General features: G+C 42.2%; 4 protein-coding genes across 6 annotated transcripts; 2 read left to right on the top strand and 2 right to left on the bottom strand.

Moving 5' to 3' along the window:
• On the bottom strand, positions 2,209–5,524 carry LOC8072491 (phosphatidylinositol N-acetylglucosaminyltransferase subunit C). Of its 2 annotated transcripts, none has more exons than XM_002454146.2 (2): positions 5,103–5,524; positions 2,209–3,491 (listed from the first exon to the last, which is right to left on the bottom strand). In XM_002454146.2, the coding sequence occupies exon 2, from the start codon at positions 3,391–3,393 to the stop codon at positions 2,485–2,487; it is 909 nt and encodes a 302-aa protein (XP_002454191.1). In that variant the 5' UTR covers positions 3,394–3,491; positions 5,103–5,524; the 3' UTR covers positions 2,209–2,484. The 2 variants fall into 2 exon arrangements, with proteins under 2 accessions (XP_002454191.1, XP_021315669.1); XM_021459994.1 differs by having other exon boundaries at positions 2,209–3,494.
• LOC8066159 (glycolipid transfer protein 1) lies at positions 6,521–9,291 on the top strand. 2 transcript variants are annotated; one of them, XM_002452429.2, is made up of 7 exons: positions 6,521–6,679; positions 7,038–7,170; positions 7,617–7,672; positions 7,915–8,045; positions 8,135–8,270; positions 8,832–8,963; positions 9,054–9,291. In XM_002452429.2, the coding sequence occupies exons 2-7, from the start codon at positions 7,053–7,055 to the stop codon at positions 9,087–9,089; spliced, it is 609 nt and encodes a 202-aa protein (XP_002452474.1). In that variant the 5' UTR covers positions 6,521–6,679; positions 7,038–7,052; the 3' UTR covers positions 9,090–9,291. The 2 variants fall into 2 exon arrangements, with proteins under 2 accessions (XP_002452474.1, XP_021315670.1); XM_021459995.1 differs by having other exon boundaries at positions 7,978–8,045.
• On the bottom strand, positions 10,466–13,888 carry LOC8072492 (RNA-binding protein 42). Its single transcript, XM_002454147.2, has 6 exons — positions 13,470–13,888; positions 12,416–12,593; positions 11,285–11,382; positions 11,082–11,178; positions 10,920–11,005; positions 10,466–10,815 (listed from the first exon to the last, which is right to left on the bottom strand). Exons 1-6 carry the CDS (start codon positions 13,683–13,685, stop codon positions 10,762–10,764), a joined length of 729 nt encoding a protein of 242 aa, XP_002454192.1. The 5' UTR covers positions 13,686–13,888; the 3' UTR covers positions 10,466–10,761.
• On the top strand, positions 21,475–24,637 carry LOC8066160 (NAC domain-containing protein 100). The gene is made up of 3 exons (XM_002452430.2): positions 21,475–21,775; positions 21,962–22,230; positions 23,795–24,637. The coding sequence occupies exons 1-3, from the start codon at positions 21,607–21,609 to the stop codon at positions 24,263–24,265; spliced, it is 909 nt and encodes a 302-aa protein (XP_002452475.1). The 5' UTR covers positions 21,475–21,606; the 3' UTR covers positions 24,266–24,637.

Below are 26,646 nucleotides of genomic sequence, written 5' to 3' on the forward strand. Positions count from 1 at the left end.
CCAAGAATCTTGGAGAGTCAAACTTTTCTAAGTTTGACCAAATTTATATTATAAAATAATAATTATTATGGTATTAACTAAATATCATTAGATTTTTTCTTAATTATATTTTCATAGTATACTTACTTTATGTTACAAATTTTAGTATTTTTCTCTATAATTTTGGTCAAATGTAAAAATGCTTTGACTCTTCAAGATTCTTGGAATGACTTACAATTTGGGATGGGGAAGTACATAGCAAAATGGGTGAATCAAGAAAGTGAGTGATTTATAATTTGAAACGAAGGAAGTAGTTAATAACTCATAGAGTCATAGCTAATATAAGGCCTTGCTCTATCAAGGAGATAGTAGTTGACCGTAATAAATAGTTCCTTGGATCCAAAAAGGTCTAGCCAATAGTTAAGCTAATTATTAGCTGAATACTCAACTAACAACTATTTAACTAGTTGAACCAAAGTAGCTAAGGCTCTATTTGGATCACTTTAGCTCTTAAGGCTCCAAGTAGGTGGTTAGAAGTGTTGTTTAAAGTTTAGACCATCTCACAAAAACTTTAGACCACATAAATGAGCTGAAGTGATATAAAGTTTTAGTCCTCAACTTTAGACAAAAGTTTAGACAAGAGAATCCAAACCGACCCTAATAACAGCTAATAATAGCTGTGACCTATTAGCTAGCTGACTATTTTTTGAATAAATAGCTAGTTGACTAGTAGCGGTTAATAGATATAAACATGCCTTTAGTTAGCGAATTATTAGCTAATTAGCTAGTCAATCTTTAGCCAAGTCATGAATTAGTTGTTAGCCAACTAGGTAGCTAACCATAGCTAATTTGAGCTAATTTTTAACCTCAACTAGTAACTAGGCGTTCAAACATGCCTCTTTAGGTGGTTTAGTCTAACTAGTGAAATAGTTATTATTCCCTTCGTGGTAAAAAGAATGCAATTCTAGATTTAGAGCAAAGTCAAACTAACCTAAGTTTGAACATTTTATACAAAATATCACCAATATTTATGTTGCCAAATAGATTTACTATAAACATATATCTCATAATAAATTTAATGATACACATTAAGTATTATAATATTAATATTTTTAATAAATGTTTGATCAAATTTAAAATTAGTTAACTCATTGAGAGGTGAGATTTGTATCATTTTCTTGTAGAAGGGTAGTTTGGGTATTAGCAAATAATTAGCTAGACCTGTTTTGAAAGGATATTAGCAGCTAACTATTAGTTCTATGGATCTAAACAGAACCATAGACCAGTAAGTTTCTATGGATTCAAACAGGGCCTAGACTATTTAGTTGTGGTTGTGAAAGATTACATTTCATATGAGCATTTCTAAAAGATTCTTAAAACAACTCCCAAATCTATTTATTTCTTTATAAAAAGGAAAAACTTCTTAAAACAACTCTTTTTTGTAAAAAAAAAATCTGGCATTCAACACCAACCAAGACATGCGTGTTTTCACTGGGTATTCAAGTTGGCTGCCCGGGTGTCCCCTGCCATTTAGTTTTCGTGTGGTACCCTTTTTTTTCTCTTTCAAGTCTTATGGAAAACTAACTATTTGAAAACTATTGTAGAAAGAAAAAAAATACAAGTCTATATTTATTTTATTCACTTGGATTTTTAAGGAGCTTTCGGAGATACTCCGAGCTTTGATCTAGAAAAACTTACAGATCGTTTTTGTGACCAGCTAAACATTGGGAAAACTAACAGTAATTGGACCAGCACTCGTCTTTTGGGGGTGTTTCTTCCTTTCGAACTCGGAATGGTAATTCCCCTCTATGCTCGCCACCGCCTCATCCTCCCCAGTCCATTTGATCCGCAGTATCTTTTGTTCATTTTCAGAATTCTTCTCGCCGTGCTCGCCTCTGTCGTGTCTTTCTACCTCTGTCTGATCAGTGATCACACACACCACACTAACCTGGATTTGTCCGCAGTCACCATAATGCACTTTACCAGCATCGCAACTCGCAAACGCATGTTTCAGTGTGCTGCAGATTGAGCTGCACTCAATTCACACGATACATTTTAAGTTGTTCACTGTCCAAGGATCATTGTGCCACATTGGATTCAGCAATGTATTGGTCATGACAAAAAGATTATCATAAGACAATTCTTTACTAGTCATTAGTTGCCGGTAGCATATGATTTCGTCATTAAGATCAACATGTTCACATACACAAAGAACACAAAACCAGAGTCTCAATTCACAAATGCAATAGCTTTTTGCCTCACAAATATGCCAGTCAGTAATGACAGAATAGAGATCTTGCTTACAAAGTAGCGTTATAACATCCCAAACTGTCAGTGATCATTAGGCATGCCAAAGCATGCCAAGAATTAGTGTCGGTTACACAATAAATCCATTAAAGAGTATATACATTCACATGAAAACATCTAAGAAGGCGAGCAGCAAGCCATATATATGCCAGTATACCACCAAACCAATCTATCATTCGTTAAGAAAACTTTGCACTGCTATTCAGTTATATCAAAGCAGAGTTTTGCTTCATCCCAGGGGCCATTGATCTCAAACTTGTATTCCTGAATCCTTATAAGCCAGTAAGGGCAAACGATTGAGACAAAAACAAGAAGTGCCAATAACACAGTGAAAAACATTCGATGCAACTGGTATGTGACACTCAGGGCCACAGCCATCAGTGCAAAGGAGAATAGCAGATGAAGCCTAAAGTGGTATTTCTTCACACAGAAAGTAATGAGGGGTGCAAAGAGGAAGACTTGTAAGGAGAACAACATGATTGCAAAGACATGCAGCCTTGATGGAAGCCGCGAAGCCACAAGGACAGAGGTTACTATCGATGCATTCAAGGAGATGTTGCTAGTTAACTTTGGATTGTTCAATGCGCCTGGAGGCCTTATCGTTGAACCAGAATAATCATGCAAGAAAAGATGAACCAGCAGAAGAGATACAGCAAGGGCCCATATTGAATCTGAACTGATGGACCTGGTGAGGGTATGATAAATTGGTGCAAGAACATAAAGACCACTTATGAAGAATGATATATTGAGGACATACTTTGTCAGAAGCTTCAGTGAGAATGGACAAGTTGTGAGCAAGAGGACCGAGAACCCAACAAGGAGAAGACCAACATCTAGTTTGAGAAGAGTACATTCATCAATGTCCAAGTTCAGCGTAAGGATCCATGTAGAAACCACAAGAGCGACGATGCAGAGATACTGTGATATGGAGACAGAGTCGATCATCACTTTCAGAAGGTCCCTCTTGACGACATTGGCATTCATAACCATCTCCTCGAGGAAGGACTCGTCAGTGTAGTTGTCATCATATCCTGACTGCCTTCCCCCATAGGCAACTTTTCTCCACATTGGTTGTAACCTGATTCGGTTTCCATCGCTGCTCTTCATAATGAATTGCTGTGCTTTCTTCCCTGGAAGAAATAGGCGCTGAGCCGTGTAGACGTCAAGAACTGCTAAACTTGCATTTCTCCAGCATCAATTCTCCACTGCTAAAAAAATGCACACTTATTCACTCCAATTTTCCAACAGAGAAGGAAATTTTGTAGTCAAGTATAAAAAGTACTACACGTCTACACTCAGCAACAGTCGCATATTATCAGGCATGGATAAAGTACATCCAGTAACTTGAGGCATTGAGTTTCAGTTGAATATTAACAATTTCTTTGTTTTTTTTTTAAATAAACTGCTACAACATTACATTTTATTTGACAGCTCATTCACAGGCAAAAAAAGGACCAGCACAAATTAACTACCATTAATCAAACCATCTAAATAAAGCTAGGGCTTCTTCACCAAGGAGAGAAGGCATCGGCTCAACTCCAGGTGGTGGTGGGTGGGTGGGGGGGGGGGGGGGGGGCAAATAATTGGAGGCTACAAACCTTGATAACAGTAAACCAAATGATGTAACAATGTAACAAGGATCACAAAAAAACCCCAATATCAATTCAAAATGCTCAAGCAACATCTAAACAACTTTGTTGGTAGAAAATAACAAATAAAGAAGATTTGTTAACCACAAGGTCATCCATACTAAGCTCAATCTGTAGTCCTTTTTGCTCAACCTAGCTCTCTTTAGTTTCAGAACTAAATCTTCAGCACATCTTTCTCACTAAACTACTCCACCATCCTATCCTTGCCTCCTACAAAATGCAATGCAACTATAATAAATTATTATAAAAACTAACAAACAAAATTCAAAGGATTTAATTTACTCTTGAGTAAGTTCCCTCAATGCCACTGGAAATTTCATGGCTTCCCTCAAAGCCATTTGAATTGTTCATTTCAGTTCCTCACTGCCATTCCCGTCTCCCATCGAGTGACAACAAGTTGTTATGTTCACACTGAAATGAAGATTTTGCCCCTCTATAGTACGGTAAATTTTTGCCTTATTTCCTTACATGCCATTGCACAGCATTTTTGCCCATTTTTACTTACATGTAATTGCAGTATAAGATATATAGATGGCACAAAAAACTATAATAAAATGCACATCTGCGTTCACACTGAGAATATACATGGACAAAAGATAAAAATACACATCTAGAGAAAATGATCCATGTTCAGTTTCAAAGCTAATAACACGGATTCAGAATAGTGGAAATTTCAACGCAGGAACTACCAAACTGGACACCTTTAGAACGTCAAAAAGAAATTCTATACAGTATGGCTGACGGGATGAACCAATCAATTCATCTATGATCTAAGGAAGTAGGAAATATCACTAATGGAACCATAAATGAGATCCAACTTGGACCATGGTATCACGCAGGATTTTCAACGAGAAAAAGGAACACGGATAAACTACGTTTCCAAGAAAGGGGATTTGTTTTGGCAAACAAAGAACAAGTAACATCATGGAAGGAACGCCTATGAAGACATTAAACAACAAGGATTAAACAGCATGGAAGGAAAGCCTATGAAGAGTTGAAGACATTGGGCACCAAGGATTAAACAGCATGGAAGGAAGGAACACCTATGAACTTATGTAGACATCACTCTGCAGAAAATCTAATTCGGATTTAGAACTGGAAACTAAGAGCAGAAGCTCGAATTGGTTTCATCAGGAACATAAAGTCAAAAAGATCCATGGTTTTTACCTTAGCATTCTATGAAAGACAGCCTGCAAGCCCGCTCCCCGCGAATGCCGACGCCTGGCGCGGGCGTGACGCCCTCGGCCGAAGCCCGCCCGGCCGCTGCCGCCTCTCCCGCGAAGGACGACGCCCTGGCGCGTTGCTGCCGCGGCGAGGCCACCCAGGCGCGGGCGCTAGGCCCACGGCCGAAGCCCGCGCGGCTGCCGCCGCGTCTCCAGCAAAGGCCGATGCCCTGGCGCGTTGCTGCCACGGCGAGCCCGCCCAGGCGCGGGCGCAAGGCCCACGGCCGAAGCCCGCCCGGCCGCCGCCGCGTCTCCCGCGAAGGCCGACGCCGCTGCCGCTGCCGCCGCACCCCCCACAGCCGGAGCCGAGCCGACGCCGCCTGCGGCTCACCCGATAGTGCGAGGTTTGGATCGGAACGGGAGAAGTGGTGCTCTCAACTGGTTTCTAGGTGGGCCCATCAAGATACATAGCTGTTGTACTGGTTTCTTAAGTGAATGATATTAAATGTTTCTGAAGTCATTTGTAACATTCTAAATTTTGTAAAACATTAAGAGGACGGAACCATTGTTGCAACATGGTAGGAAATGTTTAAAACAAACTAAATCGCTTGTTGCAACATCAAAAAACACATCTCAATCAAAATAAATTAGTAGCATTCGAAGAATAATTTTAATTTTTAGTAACATTCAAAGAATAATTTTAATTTTTTAGTAACATTCGAAGAAGAAGAAGAAATAAAATGTTGTTATAACTGTTGTTACATCAAAATCGATACAAAATCTGCTTATTATGCAATACATCTCAACAACATCGGCAAAAATTACGCTATAGCAGCATGTCAAACGTCTCACTATTTCTGTACCGCCCGCCATACTATCTTCTCCACTCACAAATGTGGCGCGCGGCTATCCTCCTCTACCCGAGGCTGACAACATGGCTAGTGTTGCTTTACCTTATCTTGTGTCAAAAAATGCAATCTTTTTCATATTCTTTCGCAAAATCAAAAGATGACTGCGATAATAATTGGTTGAGTAAATAACAGATAACCCATTTTAACTAGATTTAACTTAAAATCTCTTACGAAATTTAAATTAAAAATTCTCAAAGTGACTTTCTTTTAAAACCATTTGAATTTCAAAGTATTGATTTAATTATAAAAAAATCGACTAGAAATGTACAAATGTATGGATATATCAAATAAAATATAATATGGAAAATGGAATTTGGCTAGTCTGTCAAAGAGTGCTGGTACAAAGAAGGAATTTTATAGAGTGGATAGCTAAATATATGAAGGTGGGATCGGTAATTCGGTATATTGTTATTTTAAGCTTTTGTCTTCGCCTCGGTTTGAGAGCCACACGGATGGGGACATAGAGAGATTCCGTATGATCGGGAGCACAGAGATTCCGTAGGTAAAAAAAAAAAAACAGTATGGCGTTGGTATTCGTTCTCTCGCCGCCAGTGGAAGCAGGGGATATATTCGTGCCCCCGAATCACTCCTCCCTCCTGCAGTCTCCTCGCCGACAGCCAGGGAAAGCCGTGTTGCAAGAAGGGAAATTCCATTGCGAGATCCGGTTCCGGTTAGTTTGCAATCACTCTTGACTGTATGTATGATTTCAGATCATGACGCGAGCTTAGCGCGTATATATCTTGTGGGCTTAGTGGAGTTCAGAATCCGGGCACGCTGGTTCTGTGTTTAGTCCGTGGAGGTCTGATCCAATTTTCTCGATTTCGTGGGAACATTCAGTGAGAGATCAGAAGTCAGATCAGAAGTAGTATGTTTAATTTGATCTGGTGCATGTTGGGGCAGACCGTCTTGGGTGATTGAGATTTAGACGTTTATTATATCATGTGTGGGATTTTGCTAGTTCCTTAGCTCTCCGTGAGCATATTCTCTTTGCTGCGATGATGGGTTGATATACTTGTTGATTCTTGCAGGTTGAGACTTGAGAGATGGCAGAGACGGTGTTCACCCCATCTTTGGAAGGGATGAAGCATGTCAAGGCAGAGAACGGAGTCATTCTCACCAAGCCCTTCCTTGATGTCTGCAAGCAAATCTTGCCTGTCCTCGGTAACTCATTTGCTTCACTGTCAGCTGCATGAGGTTTTGAAATTTAAGTAGCAGTAGCTGCATTACTTAATCTGTGATTTGGTACCATGCTCAGTTCAGAAGCTCAAGTTTTCTGATAACTAAGCCAAATTCGATGGTTATGCCAAACTTGGTTTCTGACATCTCTCTGAAATCACCATGATGTTTAATGCAGGATTCAGTAAATGCCCCCTATCTTATTATAAACTTGGAGTTTTGGATGGTTACAAATTTTGTGCACACATCTGTGCGACACTTGTGTTGATCCTTAAATCAAAGCTTTGGTGTTGTCTTAAACCATGGAAGAGCAAACCTTTGAGTCTTAAAACTGTGGTTCTGTGTTCCTTTATGTTGAGCTGCACTTGTGTGCTTAAACAATGTACCATTTTTCAACAATTTTCCCTTTAGCCCCTGCTTTTGTGAACCAGATAAATTTGGAGCTGCTATGGCAATTGTAAAGACTGATATCGGTGGCAATATCACAGTAAGCAAATCTTTTCTACTATACTAGTATCATTCAAAGGTTATCTTCCATTCTTTTATGTTGGTAAATAGATGGCAGTGGTGTTAATGTTGTCTTTCAGTTATCTATGTTGTGATAATTCATATCGATAGCTACTTTAGATTGATGTGCCTCTTGCTTAGTTCGTTTCACTTCTGGAGCCCTCGGAGTTCCAAGTTGTTTTTTTCTTTTTAATTTCACTTGACTTGATCCTCTTCTGTTAGAGACTGGAAAACAAGTATTGTTCAGATCCATCAAAGTATGAACATTTGTACACCATGGCTCAGGAAGAAGTTCAAAACAAGACCGCAAAAGGTTCCTCAAGCTGCACAAATGGGCTTCTGTGGCTCACGAGGTATTTCTTTTTGTTTTGTCACTTCTCGTTGCAACTTGATCAGCATGCCAAGTATGTGACTTTTGTTTACTCAAAATTTTGCATGCCAGGGCCATGGATTTCCTTGTCGAGTTGTTTCGTAACCTGCTTGAGCATCCAGATTGGACCATGAGTCAAGCTTGCACTGATTCATACACCAAGACTCTGAAGAAATTTCATGGCTGGCTTGCCAGTTCTAGTTTTACGGTAGAATCTTTCACTCTATAATGATCCATACAAGTGGAGTTCTATCCACATAAACGTCTTGTTTGCTACACTCGTTCACCTCAATCCACTCAATCCACATGTATTGAGGTGGATTGGAGTTTACAAATAAGTAATTTCCACACTATTCACTGTAACACACGTGCATTGAGATGAATACTAGGACAGCCAAGCAAGCCTTGCGTCTATCTGTTTTCAAAAATATAATCAACATATGAATTCTGGAAGTGTAGGTCTAGTTTCACATGGATTGCCAACCTGAATAGCAAGTCATCAGCGAATGATAGATTGAAGAACAGCTTTGACTTTTTTTTAAATCTGAAGAGTTCTTTAAAACAGGTGTTTTGACAATTTCCAGCTACAGACGGCAAAGAACATATAGTCATAACTTAATTTGAGCTTTGCCAATGCAAATGTCTAATTGTTGCTTCATTCCTGTGTGGAAATAGGTCAACGTGCTCATATAGTTTGCATACTTTTAGTCAGTATATCCCTTTTATTTGTGCTTTCATTTTGTTGATTTACTTATATGAGTGTTCACAGGTGGCCATGAAGCTTGCTCCCAATAGAGATAAATTTATGGAGGTCATTAGTGGAACTGGTGACATCAATGCAGATATTGAGAAATTTTGCACAACCTTCTCACCTTTCCTCAAAGAAAATCACAACTTTCTGGTATGGTCTCTCCCAATTTAAGATTCAGTTGTTTTGCTACTTCGCCACTTGTCTCTTGTGAAATAGCTCTATGCGCTGCTATTCTTGCAGGCGAGCGTCGGTCTTGATGATATGAAGGCTTCATAGAGTAATCTCCATGCTAATTACAATAAAATAAACATGTCTTATGAAACTCAAGTATTCCCGAGGATATACCTGTTTTCTGTAGCCATCTTCCCCTTGGAAAACTATACAGGATGGTAATAATTTGTCAGCGTGATCGACCATGGCTACTTACACTGTTACACAGAGAATTGACAGTACTCAACAAATTTAGTTTCCAAACTCAGTCCCTTGTTACAGAAAATCTACATTGATGATGTGGAACTCGTAACTCTCTTGTAGGCTACCCTTTATGCAGCTGGAATTTTAGTTTGGTGGCAGACAATTATATTGGAACCACTAAGACTAAGAGAGTAACTACTGAGAAAAATTGAGTCAACAATGACAATTTAGATAACTTTCATGTTTCATGTAGAGAAACAAACAGTAAGTGCCTATTTGGATTCATTGGTGCTAATAGTTAGTAAGTAAACTTAGGATGCAGAGGCAGAGCTACTGACTATTAGCTAGAGTCCTGCTTACAATTAACACGCACCAATAGATTAGGTCTAGAGTTCAAAATTTATACCAAAATACAAAGTATTTTGAGGTTGGTTTGTACCAAAGTACAAGGTATTATGGATCCTCAACCCCCTCACTCATCTGTCTTTTTTAGCAGAAAATATTAGAATTTCTTTTAAACATAGCGTCATCCGAAACTTGCTTCCTTCATCCTAATTAGTGAGAGAGCAAAATGATCATTTGTTAGACTTCTTGTTTTGTCTAAACGTCACTTAGATAGATCACAATTAGAGAGAGCAACTGAAGTACTCCTTTATCCTAATTGGGTGATCTTTCGTTAGACTTATTTTATCTAAGAATCGCTTAGTTTCAGAGTGGAGCAACCATTAGCTATTAGGCCATCCGCAATGGTTATCAAATAGCTAGCTAAAAAAAATTTTATTGGCTCTCAATAGTACTTTATAAATAGCTAACAAGATGACATATAAAAATAATAAAAAATAGCACTCTCATTGGCTATCGAGGAGAGAGATCAAATAGTTGGCGACTTCCTAATAGCTAACGACTCATAAATAACTAATCTAGCATAATTTTCTAGAAATAACTCTCTCATAATATCTCCACAATAGCTAGTGACTTTCTAATAGCTAGCGATTTCCTAAGCTAGCTATTTGCAAATTGTCATTGAGAACCAATAACATTCTTCCTAGAGATCAAATAACTAACGATTTAAACACCATTGTGGACCCCTTAGTAATAATAGTGTATCCTGAGGCAACCTCGGAAGGGTACACAAATTTTTAACAAAATCACATAATATGAGCAAGCAGTGGTCATATAGCTAGCTAAGCTAACTACTATTAGCACTAGGATCCAAACAGGCCAACACCCACGAAAGGTTATATACACGAATTTCTGAATAAAATCACCGAATAATTCATCACAATAGCACTGGTCACTGCAGTATTTACAACTACATTTTCCATAGTAAGATTGGAACGTTACACCACAGGTGCAAGTTATTGGATGCAAGTATTCGGCTACACCCGTTCAATCATCAACATAGCATCAACAGCGATTGGCAGAGTAGACGCACACGGTACACCTGATGTTAAGCTAAACTGTTAAAGCTGCCGACAACCCTCCCAACTGTGATAGATACTGACAGACGATGAACAAGCAGATTTTTTCAGTTTCACTTGTGAAGAACACTCCTTTTCTGCAGTTTGATTTTCTTCTGTGGTTGAGTCTGCAGAAAATTAGCAGAATGCACATGAGCAAGCTGAGCACTCATATAGGAGTACAAAAAAATGAACACATGATATGCCTAAGATAAAAACCATGAGAGCTAACCTTTCCCTTCTCCAAAGATTCGAAGTCTATCCTGTTCTTCCATGTGCTCTTCCGTAATTTGATTGGCCGGTTTCCGACATATTTACCTGCATGATTCTTAGTTCTGTAATAAGTTGCACCTCTGGTAGCCAAAGGACGCATCAAAAGAGCGAGTATTCATACCATTCATCTCCTTCAAGGCAGAAGTAAGATCAGATGCATTAGCAAAACTAACAAAACCATATCCTTTAGTTTTACCAGTCCACTTGTCCCGTATAACCTGTTACAGAAGAGATTAACATTCGCTTAATGAAAAATAGAATATTAGAACTGTTAGGAAATAGAAAAGAAGAACAATGTAACTGTATGGAAAAGGTCAAACTCACCCTGGCCATACTGAAGGATGGATATTTTGAGAATGTCTTTGCAAGAACATCATCATTCACTTCATTTCCAAGATCACCACAGAACAAACGGAAATCATCTGTATATGAGAGATCAAGCAATGGTCAATGGGGGTATTTGAAGTATCCCTAAAGAAACTAACTGAATTGTCATCAGGAAGATTATAAGGAAGAATCACATTATCAATGTACAGATGACTTAAGTAACGCAATTCAAAACTTGAAGTTGTGGCCACTGGGCAACTGAGTGCTAGCAAAACAATTATGCAGGTTAGTGCTAGCAAAACAAATATAAAATATTAGCTATTAATTAAATACTTAAAGAGCTGCATTGACCGAAATGGAGCAAATCTAATGATACTGATTTTTTCCCATAAAGGTATCTATGGCGCATCTTAGAAGTTGTGGACATTATGTAAATATTGGTAGGTGGATGAACATCATTCAAACTTAAATCAAACATATGAAGAGGAAAGAATCAATGAAGAAAGCAGCCAAGACAAAGTTCCTACGACCAACAAATCAACAGTTGACAGAACAAGTATGCCACCAGTCTTTACATGACTCTTCACTGGCCAATATGGATAACTACGTAATGGAGGGATATATCAGTAAGGGGTGTGTGCATGTTAATGCACAGAGAGACTGAAACCCTACACATATGTTTGCATCGAACATCACTAGAAGAATATGATATTTCATTTCATATAACAGCATAGGCATGTCCAAGATTAATAAAGGCACATGAAACAATATCGAATTACATGTGAGAAAACAGGTAAGCATAGGAATTAGGTAATTTGAAAATGTTTAGTAATCATCTGCAAGCCCACCTAAATCCCGTGTGGCAATCGTTGGGCTACACATCACATCCTTGAGCACCTTTAGAGAAAGGAAAAAAGAGCAATTTGTTTCAGATCAAAGCATAATAGATAGAGCATTAGATCTTGCCTGTGAGAATGACATTTTCTCATGGTTGTTGTCTGCAAGATAATGGAAAATAAGAGCTAAAAAACCGCCACATTGCCAGGTTAAGGATTCCATAACCACAGAATTGGGGTATTTGAGAAACTTTGTGAAAAAAAAAAGACAATTGAGAATTAGATATCTTACTTTCAGGCCAATCAGCCAAGGTAGGGTCTTCCCAACTTTGCCCAGCCGCCTTTCGAGGCACTGCCTTTTTTGTTGCTTCAACCTTCTTGTCTTTCTCACTATTTGCAATAGCTGCCTTAACAGTAGCTAGAGCTTCAGGAGTAATTATGTTCGAGTCTTTTTGGAACAACTGTTGGGCCTGGAAGACACAAAAATAGGCAGGCAAGTCACAAAAACGAATTCAGCATAAACCTTATTTCAAATAGACTTACTCCGTACAGCGTAAACATAAACAAAGGAATAAAAAGGATAATTGTAGACGTAAGATCTCATGAAGCAATGGTATACTGCAAGGGAGAAGATATCACATGACAATAGGTATATCTCTTGGGAGTACAAACAGTATGTAAAACCCATACTGCCACCCTCATTTCATTTTGGATGTGGTGTGAATGGTTCTCGAAAAAGAACCAGCACTAACCCACACATATTACTCGTTGCATACCTAAGCTATCTTGCACAAATAGTTGTATAAAGACCTCATGGCCAAAGAGCCACATAACACAGGGAAGCATTGTTAAGAATTGCACCACGAATCAATTATTTAGTTTCCATTTGCAGCTAAACCTTGCAAGACAATGAATAGTTTCCTCTGAAAATTACACTGAACTAGAGAGATGTCTGAATGAGGATGGATCTTTGTCAGAATCATTAGCTATCAAAGGTAGGATAACAATAAAAAACCTAAAATCCCTACATATATAGTGGCATACCATCACTAATCCTCTAATCACATGGTTTTTTATTATGTCCTAGGTGTCTAACCAAGCAGACAAGATAGAAGATAGGAGTATTAATAGAATGGCCACATCAAGAGTAGACAAAACTGCAGAGAGTGCTTTCCACTCCCCAACCCGCGGAGACAGAACGCACGCGTCTAGCTAGGTTGCTCCCATCGGCCATCGGCAAATCCACAATCACCTTTACTTCCGCATATACCCAAATAAATTACCAAAGACATAGCCCTTGAAACTCTAATCGTAAGGTGCAGCTCCCGTATGGTTGTATTATATACCTGCTGGATTTGGGGCATAGGGTAGATGGCGTTGTACGCAGGCACCGGCGGCGCGGCAGCTGCGGCCCCCGCTGGCCATGCGGCGTACTGCGCGTTCTGGAGGTGGAATGGCACGGGGAAGTAGGACGAGCCCGTGGCCGCGGCCGCGGCCGCCGCCGCAGCGGGGTAGGTGAACTGCGCGGCCGCGGACGCCGGCGAAATGGACTGCGTCGACATGTGGCTGCGTCGGGGTCGGCCGAGGGGGGCGGAGACGCGCGCGTCTGGACTCTGGAGTCTGGAGAGGCCGGATCGCCGGAGCACTGGGGCTGGCTACGGGGCTGGACGGTGGCGTGAGGTCGAGGGAGGTGTTCGCGGGATCGACTTGAGGCTGCGGTTGGGAGTTGGGAGGGAGAGGTGCTCGTGGGATCGTGGTGAGAATGGTGTGGAACGCTCTGGAAGCGTCGGGCGCGTCGTCGTGTGGCCGAGGGGGATTCGCGGGACGGGGACCGGGACCATTGTCGCGGCCATGGGCCGAAGCAGAAGTGAATTGCGTACCCGTTGGCGGGCCTGTGAGAAACTGGGCAGTGTCGCAGGCCGTTTCTGTGCGGAAATGGCCGGCCCACCTGAGTTCGTCCCTTACCAGTAGCTGCGCTGCACGCAAGCGTGTTGGCTGTGAGCACCTTGCAGCTCTAGGGCACTAGGCCCAGGCTCGCCGCGTGTCGTCCGATCCATCCAACACAGTTGCACACAAGCAGAAGCAAGCAGCCGCGCCACGCCAGTGCGCAGATGAGCAGCATGTTCTCAATTTGCTAGTAGATTGGATGAACAATTTGACAAGTAGTAAGGGATCCCGCTTGTAAGTTGTGTGCCGGTTTTGGAGGTTTCCCTGCGCACAAGCCCCTGTGACTAATTGTCCAGCCGGCTACTAAACTACTCGTGTCATTGGCAGGGGCCACTGCATGCACCTGCAGCTCACATGAACACATTGCCTAATAATAATAAGTTTATGCTTCAAGTTATTGAGACCGATATTTTATTGAAAGACCAGGTTAATTGCAGTATATATCACGCGTACCCTGTTTCACTGAAGTTAGCTTGATATATAGGAATGTGCAGGCTGGAATGTATATTCCTTTATTAAAAAAATATATATATAGTATACTCTATGTAGCAGCTCCGTCTGATGATCTGCGGCCTTCGCCCAACTAAGAGTAAAGTTAATAATAAATCCAAGTGTTTAACTATAAGCTAAATGATTAGAGCCAAGTTATATAGTAAGATGTCTCATATTTGTCTCTAAGATATCTTCTTTTTCCTATTTCTCCTCATAACACTTGCTATGTAGGTCTATCGCTACCTATGCATCCGTGCCCAGCTTGATGCTTGTATAAGAGTCAAGTTATCCTCTTTCTTCTATCTTCTCTCTTCTACATCAACATTAGTTTGGCTATAAACCCATTATTATACCTGTTCTAATAAACTACGTTTTGTACTATAATAATATAGCTAAAAATATCTTATTAATAACCACCCATCACTGGTAAAAAGCAAACTTTCAATCTTGGCTATTAGTCCCACTTGAAATTTGATCTAGGACTAATAAAGGATTTAGTCCCGGTTAAAATTACCAATCGAGACTAAAATCCTCTGCCTGCAGATAGTGTAGCAGGCTTTTGCAGCAGGAACCTTAGACTAAAAGTTACTTTTTAGTCTCGGTTAAAGATTTAGTCCCTGTTAATAACACTAACTAGGACTAAAGGGTATCCTTTTAGTCTTAGTTGATGTCATAAACTTGGACTAAAGGTCTTACACCCGAGACTAAATATCTTTCATGAGTTAATTTAAACAGAGAGCGCCGAGAACTATGTTAGATATAGTGTACAATTGAGTTGGTAAAAAGGCGCGTCAGGCAAGGAGTCTTGGTTCGAATCACACACACAACAAGCTAAGAGCTTATTTGCGCGCGTAGCCAATCGTTTTATTGTGTCTACTGTAATAAGATAGCATGCATGCAGCACGGGAAATGTCGTTACGACTACAAGTGCAGCATGCGCCACACGCCAACTCGAATGCGATGTCTGACATGATCATAGAAGAAATTAAGCATACATGTAGTATGCAAGCTATAGCTCATTTAATATAATTAGCAATGGGCAAAAAAAACATCTCATTGGATTCATCCTCTTTCAATCCAGGTCCTTGTTCACCAAAAGGTAGTACACCCCAAGTGGCCATGGGTCGTTTGGCTCTATACGCCTGCATGCATATGTATATGCATAGTGTATATGTACGCCAAGAGATAGGGGGGAAGTATGTATTAGTGCTACGGTGGCACAAGCTAGCTAACTGCTCTCGATCGATATCGTAGTTGTTCACTTGCAGCTATATATGCTTTGCATCTGGACGTACTTTCAAGTTTCAACAAAGATTATTATTGCTTTCTCTAGGATCAAGTTGTGGGAAGATAGCAATAATTCTCAGGACGCCACATCTATCACTGGGGTTGGGGCACCACAGAAGATCCTTCGTCCCGTGAGTACAATCCCCCACACCCCCAGCGATGATCGATATGCACATCATGGGTAGTACATTTCTCAAGATATGTATAATGTGTATATGTATATTGATCCAGCAACTTGGTCACAGGGAAGTACTTGCCTGTCTAAAAAACAAACGCATGCAGTTTCGTTCCAAGACAAGATACATGCACTTGCCCCTAGGGGAGTACATGACGAGATCTATCGGCAAATAAATATAATGTCCACTTCGGAAAAAACAATATAGTGGAGAGAAATATTAATTCAGACATATATTGGCACTTGAGTATACACCAACGTTGTTTCCTCCTGCGGAGATAGATAGATATATAAATAATGCTCCTACATATATATAGATCTATTTACAAATTGGTTGAAGAGATCGACGATCTTGTTTATTGGCACGACGCTAGCAGCTATAGCTAGCTAGCTAGACGCAATAATTAGCGCGAATCCGTGTTACCCTGTCACAAGATCGCCTACTTTGTCGCGCAAAGCCGGCTCGGAGATTTCGTGCTCAGCTAGTAAAATTCCCCGCGCTTCTCGTCCTCATCTACTCGCATTTGCATCTGATGACACCTCGGCATAGTAACCGCTCTGTCCTAATCTATCGCGACACACAACGTACGTACGTGTGGTGGTGGCACCATATGATCTCGTCTTCTCGATCGGCCACAGCAGCTAGCAATCGTGTACAAGCGTGTGTTGCTTCATCAGCTGGCTGATGATGCAATACGTACAATGGCATATTGGCACCGGTACGGTGTGACACCTAGCAAGTTCGCGAGAAGGATCGGATATGATGCACGCACGCATGGCCATGGACGACACACGGCGGAGAAGAACGAACTTCGCTCTCGATAAGGAACCGATGATATAATAACAGGAGGTTAATCAGTGGTGAGAGATTCAATTGGCCGGCCGGCCGGGTGTTCCATGATTAGAAGAGACGACGTACTACGATTATTCACAAGAATATAAGGTATATATAGTAGCTTGTTGCCGCAACAACAAATTAAATCCATGCATGCGGCATGTCCATCTGTCACCAGGTCCCCTGTCTGTCACAACTCACAACTCTCACACGTCGTCGCCGGCCGATTGGTAGCCTGCTACTACGCAGCAGTCGCCGCGCCGCGCGCCGGCCGGCATGGTGCTTTTGCACAGTTGGTGCTTGTAGCCTATATAAGTAGCTAGCTAGGTCACCCCCTTTTCAGTGACAGTGAGCTGCTAGTACATATTAAATGCCCTGTTTGGCTAGGCTTATGCTTACAACTTTAATCATGCTCCTGATGATCAAGTGTGTACTGTCCCGTCGGTAGTACACACCACTATGCATGCCACATCACCTACCGGCACTCTGATGTTCACCAACAAGCACAACAGCGCGCAAGCCACGGACACTCAGGAAGTCTCAGGACCAGGCCGACGGCACTCATCTGGTGCAACCACAGATGAGTAGCTCTCCTTGGCTGTACAGTAGCAGGCCACAGGCTACTGTGTACAGATCGAGCATGTCGTGACATGGAAGCTGTTGATCGATAGCCATACATGCACACATTAGAGAATATTTGGCGAGATAGGAGAGGCCACCATCGGCCGCCTAGCTTACGTTACGTCGCTCTGCTGCATCCGCGATCGAGCACCCTGACGTGATGAGATCGAGTATGAGACCATTGAACCAGCAGCATCACTTCCGCCTGGGGACAGATATTGAAGCCCGATTGTTCTTTCAAAAAAAATATGGTAGCCCGATTGGAGGAATAAATTGGGGAGCTTGGAAAACTTTTCAAAAAAAAAAAAAACTAAGGAGGAAGGTTCTACTTTTGATTTCTTTGGAGGAGATTCTTCAAGGTAAGTAAATGCTATTTCTAACATCTTTTTGAAGGTATGGTGCACTACCGGAATCCCCATATGATTGCTGAGTGTCCGTGGCTTTGCCGAGTGCATGACCACGTGGTAGATTACTTGTTTAATTAGATTTCTGATTTTCTCTTTCTCGCATGGTGGTGAGGTAGTTATGAAAGCAATTAGTCCTAACATATTAGCCTTATTGTTCTCATACTTTGGCAAATGTTACTAAAAAAAGAAATTCATCAAAATATACAATAGTATCAAAGCACTTCTCCAAATATGCATTTAGTGATCCCTTACGGCATTGAAAAACACGAGAAACTTGTTGCGCAACTAGCAAAGCATTACCAAAAGCCTAAACATGTTTTACTTTTATGGATTGCAAAAATTCCAAGCCAAGCAAGAGAGAACATCATATTCGGCTTGTTAGTGCAGAAATATTCCATTCTGCTTGGGGTCTCAAAGATGGCCACCACTGGGTGAGATAATCACCACATCAATGTCATGACATTACTTACAAGCCCATCCATCAAAGTATAGTTTCCATGGAGTAAAATATAACATGGCTAACCTCATCTTCCATATCAATTCTATGCTCAACAATGAAATCAACTACAATTTGACCTTATAAAGTTTTCAAAGGTTGATATTTGAAATGATACTGAATGAGTGTGTATGCCCATTTGCCATTGCCAACCCTTCCACTACGGATTCAGCAATGCAACATGTATTTAATAACATCAGCCTGGCAAGCAACCACACAAGTATTAGATAGCAAGTAATATCTCAATTTAGTGTACAAGCATAGTATAATGCATGATAACACAATTTCTCAACATGGTATACTTTGTCTCATGATCAAGAAGACAACAACCAGTGTATGTGATAACATGTTCTTTTCCTTCATCTTCTTGTGTCAAAACAACCCAAATAACTCATTGTGGTCAATAATGTCATGAAAGAGATTAAAATTTATAGATAGCATTGATTGGATTTGATTTTTAGGTGGTAGATCAAGGATATAAGTTTTAGCCAATGGCATATGGGAAAATTTCCCTTTATGTAATCTCTATAAACATCAAAAAGACCAATTTGCATGTCGTCTTAGTTGACGTAAATTTTTAAAAGGTTGTTATAACGATAATTGGGTTAGTCCACGTTACCCGTTATATTGGATCGATTGGTTTTGGGCCTATCATCCTATTTTAGACTTTGAGGTTGGCCCCTATGACCCCCTAGCCTTTACTTTTGCGGGTCAAGTTAAGTACCCAATGTCCCGATTTGATCAATTTCCAATGCTTGGCACATGTAATTTATATTGTACTAGCATGAAACATTGAAACTTTAGAACGATCTATTCACTTGAGACCTAGATATATGTGAGGATTGTCTAGCAGGCTTAGGTCATCCGCAATGGTTATCAAACAGCTAGCTAGAAGGAATTCTATTGGCTCTCAATAGCACTTTACAAATAGCTAGTAAGATGATGTATAAAAATAATAAAAAAGTAGCACTCTCATTGGCTATCGACGAGAGAGATCAAATAGCAAGCGATTTCCTAATAGCTAGCAACTCATAAATAGCTAATCTAGCACGATCTTCTAAAAATAACTCTCTCACAATACTCACAATACTCTTCACAATAGCTAGTGACTTTCTAATAGCTAGCGACTTCCTAAGCTAGCTATTTGCAAATTGCTATTAAGAGCCAATAACATTCTTCCTAGAGATCAAATAGCTAGCGATTTGAACACCATTGCGGACACCCTTATCCTCCATAATCACTACCACACTCACACCCAAGCAGTAGCATGAGCGTAGCCAGCCGGGGCACCAAGCAGTAGTAGCCGACAACAACGCGACCCACATTGCTCACATACACCAAGCAACCCACATTGCAGATGGCCTAGCAGCCCACACCACCCAATCCTCGAGCAAAGTCCATCTCTACCACCTCCTTTCACACCGAACTATACATCTGCTAATTGTAGACCACCTCTACGGTTTGAGGATGGCTAGTAGGAGCAATATTGAAATCTAGAACAAATTACAATTTAACACCAATGACATATGAAAATTTTGTATTTAGGTGGCAGATAAGGGATTTAGCTTTCTTATGTCAAGGGCATGTAAGATTTTTTTTTCTAATTTTTGTATGGATATTGCATTATAAAATGAGTACAGAGAAAGATCAAGCAAGGAATAAAATAATTTAATTTTGATTAGTTGTAGATACTAACTAAACTTATCGACAAACTTTTATTAGTATATATATGTCTCACGAATTGATGGATGCTAGTTATGATGACAACTGCACTGTTTACCATGAAAACTATACCCCCCTCTTCAGTGAGGTTTTATAGATGAGTACACGGTACCTAAACCCTCTCATAACCACATGTCATACACAAAAAGCTAGCTAAGAAGGCGTAGCATCTAACACACGTACTGGCACACACGCATCAGCCCGATCGACGACGCATATGATTCATTTCCCCCCGGATCATGGCAGTACTCTAAATTCCCGCATGACGTTGATGCCTGAAGCAGCTTGAACCCCGTCACGCCCGTCGTCCAAGATGCATACTCTACATGCATACACGAACGGAACACACATGAAGCTAGGCGAGAGCTTGGTATATACTAGATGATATTGACGTCTCCATTCGGCGTGTACGACCCTCGCGCACGTCACATTCGCCGCGTACGCGACCTAGCTAGCTAGCTAGCCGTATAGCTAATTAACGACCTCAATCAAGCTGATACCTGGGCCTTGTTTAGTTCACTCTGAAAACCAAAAAGTTTTTAAGATTTCCCGTCACATCGAATCTTATAGCACATGCACGAAACATTAAATATAGACGAAAACAAAAACTAATTACACAGTTTAGCGGTAAATCACGAGATGAATCTTTTAATCCTAGTTAGTCCATAATTGAATAATATTTGTCACAAACAAAAGTGCTACAGTAACGAAAATTTTTCACTTTTCGGAACTAAACAAGGCCCTGATAGATGGCCCGGCCTGTTCCCGCGTCATTAATTTGCAGCTATCAGTAGTCTGCTTTGCCTCCCCCCGGAAGCATGCACATTGCACGCACGTAAAACGACCACACGCCATGGCTGGCCGGCCGGATCGGGGAGCTGAAAACTGTACAGTAGTACGTACCCATGACTTTTTACATCGATTTCGCCCGTGTGTCACGCTGTGCTAGAGCCTAAGGCAGATTATTTCGCCTGTGTGTCACGCTGTGCTAGAGTCTAAGGCAGACAATTTTTTTGAGCCCAATTAACCTATAATTGAACACTAATAGCTAAATAAAATGAAAATATTACAATAACGGAATAACCTATTCCAAAAAATTTCGTAAACAAAGCCTGCTGCCGGCACTTAATTGGGCGAGCAATCTGATGATGATCTCGCGCATGCTCCGTAGCAGGTGGATCGGATCCGACGGGAACCCTCTTGCGGAGCACGGGCGGCATGACAGGATGCTGTGCTCGGAATCTTTCCACCTGTGCCTACTGCCTAGCTAGCTAGCTAGTAGACGGTTCGTTTCAGTTGCTGCCTCAGCAGATAGGGACCGGAGGTATTAGTTTCAGTTTTAGCTAGCTTTGCCGCCTCTAGAGGTCTATATAACAGAGTTCTCTCGCAACCAACTCCGGTCATCACACACACAGACACACACTGGAATCGATCGGATAAAGCAGGTCAGGCTTAGCTTTGCAGCTAGCAGGGTTATTGGACCCATATCGTCGATCGATCCATGGCACTGAGGGAGATCGAGTCGACGTTGCCACCGGGGTTCAGGTTCTACCCCAGCGACGAGGAGCTGGTGTGCCACTACCTCCACAAGAAGGTGGCCAACGAGCGCATCGCGCAGGGGACGCTCGTCGAGGTCGACCTGCACGCGCGCGAGCCCTGGGAGCTCCCAGGTCAGTCAGTCAATCAGTCAGTCAGTCAGTCAGTCAGTCAGTCATATTAATGAGCTCCATCGATCTCTCGATCCGTCGTCCAAGCTAGAATTTGCTCCTACATATATACATATACTATCAGAATCGAACCGATCGATCTGAAATCGTCGTTTATTATTAACTGGGAGGATCGATCTGAATTCGCAGAGGTGGCGAAGCTGACGGCCACCGAGTGGTACTTCTTCAGCTTCCGGGACCGCAAGTACGCGACGGGGTCGCGCACCAACCGCGCCACCAAGACGGGCTACTGGAAGGCCACGGGCAAGGACCGCGAGGTGCGCAGCAGCAGCAGCAGCGGCGCCGTCGTCGGCATGCGCAAGACGCTCGTCTTCTACCGGGGCAGAGCCCCCAACGGCGTCAAGTCCGGCTGGGTCATGCACGAGTTCCGCCTCGACACCCCGCATTCGCCACCGAGGGTATGTAAATACGTTAATTATGTTACGTCGTCGTGCATTACGTAAGACACGCACATTGCTACACGTAATTAATAAGTAACACAGGTTAAGTTACTCCCAGTAGTCCAGCTGCGTACTAATCAATCAATTGCTGAATTGACTGGTTTATCTACTACAAGAAATAATCCTTTCTAAAAACAATTCTAGAAATTGTCTAGTGAAGGACGTACTGTAGTACGGAGTATCTATCAAAGGAAAGAAAATTAAGCTTGGTGCACTGAACAATTAATTGATTAGCTGAGCAAGCAAGCGGATATATCGGCCCGTGAATCACGGGTGGTGATCGAATGTACTACTGGAACTAGGTGTTGTGGCTAGTACAAAGACCTCACATTACACGGGGAAGACAGTGACACGTACAAGCTTAGGTATGTACATAATTCACAATCATTCGTGGAATTGCGTGCGTCGTCGACTTAATTAGCATGCAAAACACCAACACGTGAAGAAACGTCCGCTCTTGTCTCCAACGTCGTCCCTGCGACTCTGCGAGCGAGGCTGCGATGTTCCCGACCCACTTATTATACTATCTTCATTTGATGATGGGCCGAGAATTCGGCCTACCAAGTACTACAGTATACAAACATGCATGATCCCAACTCTACACACCACCACCAATTGTGAATGAATTCTAGCGTTTCTCAAAAAAAAAAAAAAAAAAAAGCGAATTCAAGCGGGCCTGGGTCTGGGTGCAGTTGTCGTCTCTTCTTCCAAACCTAGGCCTTGTTTAGTTCATCTCGAAATCCAAAAACTTTTCAAAATTTCCTGTCAAATCGAATCTTATGACATATGCATGGAGTATTAAATATAGACGAAAACAAAAATTAATTGCACAGTTTATCTGTAAATCACGAGGTGAATCTTTTGAACCTAGTTAGACCATAATTGGACAATATTTGTCAAATAAAAACAAAAATACTACGGTATCGAAATTCAAAAAATTTTCGGAACTATACAATGCCCTAATTAACAGCCACTAGTCGACGAGCAACCATGCATGCACATGCCTGCTCCTCCACAAGGAGTGGACAAGCTAGCTAGGCGTGGCCCAGGAGCATCAGGCACGGGTGATCCTGTGCGCGCCCGCGCCTGTCCTTGTGCGACTGCAAAGCATCAGCGCAAGCACGTCCTCGATCAGCGCGCACACACACAGACGTGCAGAAAAATTGGTCATGCTCATGCACAGGTGGCGCAGACACGTTGTACGTACGAGGAGTGTAAAGCAGGGGCAGGGGGCAGAGAGTGGACCAGCCATATTTGACTGCCTGCTCCCCCTTTCACAAATAATTGGTGCATACTAGACCTATCATTTCTCCCTCGTGGCCTATAGCGGTCCTAATTCCTGTAACTAAGGACAAGTAGTACTCCAAGGCGGATGGCTTCACCTTCATGGCTTCATGTACTAGGAGTTGCATGCACTAAACAAATCTATACTTTATGTCGGGCAATTATATGTGTCAGCATTTCTCAATTCTGGAATGAACAGTGCAATAAAACTGCTGCCGTGTGCGTACGTTACGTGCAGGAGGACTGGGTGCTGTGCAGGGTGTTCCAGAAGACGAAAGGCGACGGCGGCGACGGCCAAGACGGCGACTACTCCTCCTCCTCGCCCGCCTTTGCCGGCACGTCGCAAGCCATGCCGGACCCGGACTACTATTCCGCGGCGTCGTCAGCAGGATCAGGCTACTACGGCCTCGCATTTGCGCCGCCGCCGCCGCAGCAGCAGGAGGAGGTGGCGGCGCCCGTGCTTCCACAGTATTACTACGGCGGCACGGTCGACGTCGACCACCACCACCACCACCACGGCTTCACGCGAGACGACAACGTGGGCGCCGCGTTGCCAGGGTTCGGCGGCGCGATGATGAGGGGATCATCAGTCGCCGCCGGCGGTGATCAGTACGGGTTTGGATACTTTGACATGGGCGGGGGCGGCTTTGATGACATGGCCAGCTTTGGTGGTGGAGACATGGACTTCGTCCCTCAAGTGTGGAGCTAGCTGATTGTGCAAACATCGCCCGGACGTATACAACGTCCTCTTGAAGAAGAAGACGTTACATTGTTATTACTGGATCAATTAAATTTATTAATTGTTTAATACACATGGGGTTTGGCAGGTAGATTTAGCTATAGATTGGGTTTGAATTAAATGTTATTGTGAGCTAGCTTGACAAAGGTTCATTACGTGAAAAATCAAATGTAAATTAATTGGGAGATCCTTTATTTGTTTTCTAAATTATCAAGTATATATATATACTAATTGATTATTGTGGATGTAAAATACAGTACGTGTATATCATTCGTCTTTTGTTTTTCTTGAGGAGAGGAGTGGGGTGTCATGTACTCATGTGTGGTGACAATCATAATTCTGCATGCGCCTGAATCAATTTGGGTGGACAAAACAACTTTATGGTCCGGCAATTGGGAGGTTGAAATAAAGGCCCAGCAAGTTATTCACAACAGTGTCAACTGGCGAATGCTTACCGAAATGTCTGGCATCCTGCTACATGAGAAGAAGGTATTGCGTCCCCCGTATGGGTTTTAGCTATATTTTCAAAAGGGTTAGTTCGCACACGAGTCTCGTGTTCATTTGGTGTCCTCTAGTCGATCGAGAGATAGAGATGTTGCTTATTTTTTTCTAGAACGGGTGTTCAGCCCGTTTTCCATTAAGAGGAAAAAGTAACCAAGTGTTACAAGAATTTTGGTGCTGCGGCGAGAAGCAAGAAGAAACACCTACACTACTGGAATAGCATATACTCCCTCTGTACCGAAAAGAAAGTCGTTGTAGCTTTTAAAAAATGTCCCTTGAAGAGTGTCGTTTGATGTTGTCTTGTAGATCGTACATCTACCCCTGTCATGGTTCAGCTACTTGTCTCATTGCTCATCTATGGAGGCACTGCTTGATCAAGAGAGCAATCATAGTAAAAGTAGGGCTATGCAAGTCATTGTTGCTCTTTCTTGGTATTCTCCCAGAATCCTAGAACGACCCTCTTTTAGGGACGGAGGGAGTAAGTTTTTATTACATGCTGGGAATTTTCAGCGACCAGATAACTGATGGCACAGCAAGGCATAGATAGCCCGCAGACACCCAATCCTCCGTCTCGGCCGCTACTGCCATGAAGAGCTGTGAGGTGTTCCTGGGACCTCCTCTGCCAAAGGTAAGCTCATTCATCTAGGACACTAGTAGGAATACGGAATCGAACATTCGCCTAGTGGCACTGTCGAGCAAACCTCGCTGCCGCAACAACCATGGTGCCACCGGTTCACTGCGTTCCGGGACAATGGACTGCAGCCCCAGCGGAAGTAGCAACGCTGCCCATAGCGCCCTGGTCACAACACAACAAAGTAGTAGGTGCGGCACTGTCTCGGAATTCTGATCACATGAAGGGTCGAGATGGTGGACTAGAGAGGAGGTGAATAGTCCTTTCTAAAACTTATTGTGCTGGCTAACCGAAATAAATGTGGAATTAAAACTATCGGTCTAGCCAAGACTACACCTCTCTATCTAAGTTCTCTAGCACCTTGTAAAAGATCCTAAACAAGCAAACATGGTGCTACCTTAGTGAGAGCTCACCTAAACAATTCTAGGAGCAAGGTCACACAAACCTATGCCACTAGTACTTTGCAAACCGGGGAGCTCCTACACAACTAGTAAGCAAAAGCACAATGCTCCTAAGCTCGCTAGCAATGCTCAATAACAAGGCAACCAATGCCAAATTAGAGAACACAAATTACTTAGCTACACAAACTAAGCAATATGACTAACAAGGTTACAAAAACCAAATTAGTCACATAAGAGGAACTACTTCTAGCTACACAAGCAAGAAGGTAACTAGCAAGCTACACAAGCCAACTAATTACAAGAGCAACTACACAAGCACAAGTATATGAAAGTAAGAACAAGCTTGTCTTAGGGACTTGCAAACCAACGGGAAGAACAACGTTGACACGAAGATTTTCTCCCGAGGTTCACTTGGTTGCCACCAAGCTACGTCCCTGTTGTGTCGACCAACACTTGGTGGTTCAGCGGCTAAGAGGTGTATCACGAACCTCGTCCTCACTAGGACACCGCAAGAACCTACCCACAAGTGAGGTAGCTCAGTGACACGCATAATCTAATAGAGTTGCTCTTCGCGATCTCCGCGGGGTGAGCACTGTACCCCTCACAATCTCTTCTCCGGAGCACCGCATAATCTTCTTGCATGCTTCGATGCAGTCACAAACCACCAAGCCGTCTAGGAGGTGGCAACCTCCAAGAGTAACAAGCACCACCGGCTTGCAACACGAATACCTAGTGCCACTCGATGCAATCTCTCAACGCAACGCACTAGAATCGCTCACTCACACAATCAGATGATCACTATCAAGCATATGTGAGTT

This window comes from Sorghum bicolor, chromosome 4, assembly GCF_000003195.3.
Source record: "Sorghum bicolor cultivar BTx623 chromosome 4, Sorghum_bicolor_NCBIv3, whole genome shotgun sequence".
Taxonomy (NCBI): domain Eukaryota; kingdom Viridiplantae; phylum Streptophyta; class Magnoliopsida; order Poales; family Poaceae; genus Sorghum; species Sorghum bicolor.